This window comes from Thalassophryne amazonica, chromosome 6 (assembly GCF_902500255.1).
Source record: "Thalassophryne amazonica chromosome 6, fThaAma1.1, whole genome shotgun sequence".
Lineage (NCBI taxonomy): Eukaryota > Metazoa > Chordata > Actinopteri > Batrachoidiformes > Batrachoididae > Thalassophryne > Thalassophryne amazonica.
This window is the reverse complement of record NC_047108.1, coordinates 64,349,628-64,355,666: the sequence shown is the minus strand read 5'-3', so window position 1 is coordinate 64,355,666 and position 6,039 is coordinate 64,349,628. Positions and strand designations below refer to the sequence as shown.

Here is a 6,039-nt window from a genome sequence, read left to right as displayed (position 1 = left end):
CCTACCTGGCCGACCTACTGAAAATTCAAGTGGATACTCAGTTTTTTTCAAAAGAGTAATGTTTGAGGAGTATGTATTCCAATTTTGGTGCTTGTTTCCAGAAATGAACAATTGCTACAGTTATCTGCTCCACTATAGAGGTCACATGTTTAGTGATAATAATGAGACTGGTTGTTTTGAGAACTATCACAGAATTTTGATGATGTATTTGGTTTGATATGTATTTGGCTTGTTAAAATGTTGTAGATCCTAAGCCCTTCTTACTACACAATTATTGAAAAATTACTCAAATCATTGTGAGGACATTACAGGAGTGGACTGGCAATAAATAGGATCCTGAGAGTAGCAGTCAAAAAGAGAATTTTGAAACCCTGACTATCCATAATCCTGGACCACATCACCTAGCAACAAATAACTGATTGCGTCCTGGACCAAGGTAATCAGGTTCTCTGAGAGTATCCAAATAGCTGTCTGGTTTTCCCATTGGTCAAACAAATTAAAAATTTACTCCACTCCACAAGGCCTGTTCATCTCTCTTTTCTTTGGGAAAAATAAAATATTGCAGATATTCCTAGTGAATCATAAACCGTATACCATGGCATGCTTATGCCAGTAAAATAATCATATCAACGATGTCCTGTCTTTGAGCTTCTCTTTCTCTTTTGGCTACATAATTGGTAATAACAAAACAATAAACCCTTCCCAAGGCTCACTTTAACAAAGCAAAGACAGCGTGTTAGGTCAGTCCGAGTACAGTGGCTGGCTATACTTCTCAGTGGCCATACATCTTGCTCCACTCTATACAAGTGTCCAGTTCTTTTATGGTGGTGTGAGGCCGCACCTTGCAGAAGGCATTCTCAAAGTCTGTAAATGCTGGGGCTTTAGGAGATGGTGGTAGGACATGCATGGTGCCAGTCTGAGATGCTGAAGAGAGAACTTGTTGGCAGAGCTGTAGGAGCTCCCACACTGTGAAGCCTTCGGTACGTTGCAAAACAATGCTCAGCTCCCTCTCACTCATGTTCCAGCTCTGAGGTGCCAGTGCCTGAAGCAGCACCTGCCTACGCATACTAGCATCAGGCAGGCCAACATGATACCGCTTGGCAAAGCTCCTATGGACTGCATCTTGCAGCAAATCAGGCCTGCCAGTGGTACACACAAGAATCACTAGACCTGTGGTCCCCGCCTGGGCTTTCTCTAGAGTCGTCAGCAGGATCTGCTTCAGCCCTTCTTCTTCCAAGGTCTCAGCCTGGTTAAGTAGCACTACTGAAGGCTGCCGTGCATCTGCCACCTGCATCAGAGTCTCCAAAATGTGCTTTGCCTCAGCCTTCCCTTTAGAAGCTAGTGTGGCTCCACTCAACTGGTAAAAGGAAGCTCCCAGCTGTGAAGCCAAAGATCGAGTTAGAGTCATCTTTCCCCCTCCACGGGGGCCAAACAACAGCAAGGTTCTTGGTGGACGTACCACTGGGCTTGGCCTCAACACAGGCCACAGTACGTCCTCCTCCAAAGCAGCCTTAACATGAGTGAGCCCAGCCAGTTCACCCCAACCTAAGGCTGGGCTGCAGTCCAGAAACTCTCCATTGACAAGGTCCAACATTCGTGGATCAGGGCTCTTCAGAATTTCCGCTGGCCCACACAATGCAGGGCGTTTGTGGGACTGGGAATGGGTCTGATGCTGTTGGGTGAAGCCTTGATCCCCAACTCTATTCTCCCCTGTAATGCCAGTTGTAGGGCTGTACTCCCCTGCTGTCCCATACTGAGGAGATACTAGGGTCTGGGAAGAGGGCTTACTAGGCTTGAAGGTCTGAAGGTCTGTGCTACCTGTACTGCTAAAGCTGTTTCCCTGGCATTCAGTTTTTTCATTCACACTGTATGGAGAGTTCTCGCCACCCTTCAAGGGATCATAGCCATACTTCCTGTAACGAGTGTCATCCCCTTCCTCATCCTCTTCTATACTCATTTCAAATGCTTTTCTCTTTAATGTCCCTCGAGATTCAGATGTTGCAATGTTGGTACTTTGATAACTATAGTTACCTCCTATGGATGTGGGCCTTGAGGGTAGAGGAGTAGGGGCTGGTAGACCCGAGGGCAAGTAGGCAGCAGAGGGTTGGCTGTAGCTTGATGCAAGACTGGTCTGGGCAGTGTATGTACTTGGGGGATAGCTATAGACAGATGTGTTAGGGCTGTAGCTGGGAACCAGAGTTGGGGACGATTGGAGTGTATGAAGGGAGGCAGGGGGAAGTGCTGCACTGGGTTGGGGGCAGTACCCTGATGAAAGGTATGTGGCATTGTAGCCAGAGGAGTATTCAGTTGAGGTGGAGCCACTGCAAGAGCTACTGCCACTATAGCCAGAGTCTGAGAGGTTACTATTTACCACTGTTACACTGCTAACCCCTGGAGGGCCTGCTGATGTGGCTATAACCTTTGCACTAGAGAGGCTGTCTTGGCCTCCAGGGGGCACCAAGGAAAAGGAAGCATCAGTGTTATGTGTCAGTGGCCAAGGCTCCAGCTCAGTCTTTTGGCCATTGAGGCCCCCAAATGCACTTGGCTCTGGATAGGTGCTCATATTTGATGGCCGGTCATATGGAGAGTCTAGCACGCCAGCGTACTTCTCAGCATACCGCTTCAACAGGTTGGAGGCTGTGAGGGCAGAGATGTCATCATTGGCCCAGGCATAGTTGTATGAACTTCGGCTGCGACCAGTGTAAAATTCAGACTTGTGGGCCGGAGAAGAGGTGGTGGAGGACACATCCAGGTGCTGCTCAGGCCACTGGCTGAGGGGCTGGGCATGCTCTGGGTTCCAGTGCATCTTTAACAGGCCTGACACAAGAAACACATGAAAACCAGGTCATTTTTTAAGGACTTAGAAATACATCATAAAACAGAATACTGTCAAGGGCTGATCATATTTTAAGCTAATGCTGACAACTGTAAAAAAAAAAAACAAAAAAAAAAAACATGATTAAATAAATAAAAAACACCTGGGCTGTAAAGGCAAATGGACTGCATTTATATAGCACTTTTCCATCTGCATAAGACACTCAAAGCGCTTTACACACTAATGCCTCACATTCACCCCAATGTCAGGGTGCTGTCATATAAGGTACTCACTACACACCAGGAGCAACTAGGGGATTAAAGACCTTGCCCAAGGGCCCTTAGTGATTTACAGCTGTACAGCTTCCTGGCCATAGAAGTATATTACCACTAAGTGTGCGACTGGTACATGGTCACTACTACTACTACTACTGAATGGTGACACAGGACTTGTTATTATATAAAATCCCACACATATCACACAACTGTCAGATCATATTTTAGGACGTGATGTTGGACTCATGCAAGAAAAGCACATTTTTTGAGATGGTCATCATCATGCTGTAAGAATGCAAAGATAGGAAACACTGTATGTTTCATTTCCTTCCTTTGGAGCATAACACTAAGCAAATCTTGACCTTATAGTCCGTGCCTGCAATCAGCACAGCCAAAGAATGCATTAAAGTGCAGCGCTGCTTTAATCCATAAAGAACTCAGCATATATTGTCTTTAATTTTTCCATTTTGCTTGTGCTGTGAAATGGGCAGCCCAGTCTCACGTCTTTTTTTCGTGCTTCCGTCACGAAATGATTCAAATTTTCATGACGAGGGTTTTTTTAAGTCACTATTCCTAACCCTACTCCTACCCCCAACCGTAAACATAACCACCCCGACCCCCCCGCTTCACTTTTAATTTCGTGCAGCCATCACGGAATGAATTAGAATGAATTTGTGCTGCCGTGATGAAAATGAGGCGCTTTTTGTGCCAATATCACAAACCAATGGATTAATGTAAATTTTGTGCTGCTGAATCACAACTTGCTGTGAGACTGGGTTGGAAATGGGACATTCTTCTGTTTACAAGAAAATCTTTGACACTGTTCCCATCATGCATGTTACGGGCGGAGCAGCTCGACTTTCCCACAGATGGAGTAGATGGTGAATAGATGGAAAAACAATGAGAACTCAGCAGAAGAAGAGAGTGAAAGCAAATCGTTGTGCTGTTTTGCAGTTTCCCAGCTTATGTTAGAGCGGTGATAAGATCCTACTATTCCTAGTACTGCTAGCATCTGCAGGTCCCCCAGAGGAGCTATTGTTATCTCTCTGTGCATGTCGCTCTGAATGCCTGCTCTCTCCACCCTGCACCCCCTCCTACCACCCACCGTACATCAGGGCTCCAAAGGCTCAGTGGCCGAGTAGACAGAGGGAGGGCAAGGGGAAGGCGGTGTGTGTGTGTGTGTGTGTGTGTGTGTGTGTGTGTGTGTGTGTGTGTGTGTGTGTGTGTGTGGACAGTGGTGTGGAGAGAGTGAGAAAGAAATAAAGACAGAGGGGTGCAGGGTTTGGAATTGCTGCATAGTGTGCTATTCATCAGCACAGTCTCCCATGGAACATTGGGAAAGTGGAATGTCTGTTCCTCTGGCTGACTTCAGCACTTGCTGGGGTCTGATTGATCATGGCTGCACATAACAGAGTTAATAGGAGAGAGAGCAGGTGAAAAGAGATATTGTTCCATGTGCTCTTTCCCCTTCCATATACAACATGCGTCGACTTAATTTTTCAGTAAAATATTTGCACCCGAAACACATAGAATCCTTCTGCACATGTAGCTGCTATTTTTCAGTTTGCTTAATATATTCTCAAGTGAGTATGTTGTTTTGCTGCAACTAATGAGTATTTTCTCTGTTGATATGTCAGATATTTATTTCTGTTCTTTGTTGTTGATGTTGTTGTTGTCTGTCTTTAATCCAGCCACTTGAAAAACCTTAAATCTGTACACTGTAAACCTGAATGTTCAAATTAATTAAAAAGATTAAGTAGTGTAAACTCAAAGTTTTCAGAAAACGTTGTACTTACTTAAATAGCGAGCAACAGCATGGAACATTATTCTTGACCGTGCGTAATGGTTCATGATAATTCGCCAGCGATAGGTGCGATTAATCGTAATGCATGGAAACAGGGTGCAACAGTCCCTGATGACTCTGCCCCAAATCATCACATTCGTGATCAGCGGCCAAGAATGTATACTTCGTGGCATTCGTGACTTGTGGTCGTTATGTGTAAACACAGCATTAGACCAAATGTCACAATGTCACTGTGTGGATACACCACCACACTATGGAACTGTCTTGGGTCTTGGATGGCAACTGGTCCATCCTTACCTCTCAGATGTAACCATCTACCTGTCACAGCCAGCTGAACCTTGTGTGTCCCCCTTGGCCTTCTTCAGACACTGGGCACACAACACTGAGGCACCTGTGTGCTGGATTATGTCCACAGAAATGCATCAGATGGCTAAACTGTTGTTGATGCCCCCTAACAGCGCAAGTGATAATCCTCACCTGTGTCTCCCTAAGCCCCCGTCACACATATATAACAAGAACATGGTTGGATCATCACATGGGATTTATTTTTGTGTAGATGATTACAGCACACAGCAGCTGGGTGAGAGGATTTTAACCACATGCTGCAGTTCCGGTCCATGTCCACACTGCGCTGTGAAACACTCCTGGGCCGTTCTTGTAGGTGAGATTCATGTTTATTAATGTTGTCTGGCACAACAGTTCCATGTCATATCTCCTACAGAGTTAGAAGGTGATCAAGTAATAATATGTATATTACAGCGGTGAGATCCATTCAGCTCCGAGCCTGACATGGGCAATGACGCATTAGTGCGCATGAGACCACGGAGAGGCGCAGCTACCCATGTTATATTTATAGATATGATGGCGACAATAATTGTTTACATTGTTTACATCGCCCATGGGAAGGAATGGACAAATATCTGTTCTGTAAGGTCTATTGTGGATATAACAATATAACGGCATTGCTTAAATTTTCATTGTTACGCAGATGATACCCAGCTTTATCTATCCATGAAGCCAGAGGACACACACCAATTAGCTAAACTGCAGGATTGTCTTACAGACATAAAGACATGGATGACCTCTAATTTCCTGCTTTTAAACTCAGATAAAACTGAAGTTATTGTACTTGGCCCCACAAATCT

At 45.1% G+C, this 6,039-nt stretch overlaps 1 protein-coding gene across 1 annotated transcript in view; it reads right to left on the bottom strand.

The window, feature by feature from the left end:
- Positions 1-207: 207 nt before the first annotated feature.
- Positions 208-6,039, bottom strand: part of si:dkey-157g16.6 (uncharacterized protein LOC561837 homolog) — a 50,633-nt gene continuing 44,801 nt past the window's right edge. The window contains exon 3 of the mRNA XM_034172326.1: positions 208-2,817. Within this exon, the coding sequence (XP_034028217.1) occupies positions 773-2,817 (2,045 nt within the window). The 3' untranslated portion in view covers positions 208-772. The remainder of the gene's footprint in view (positions 2,818-6,039) is intronic.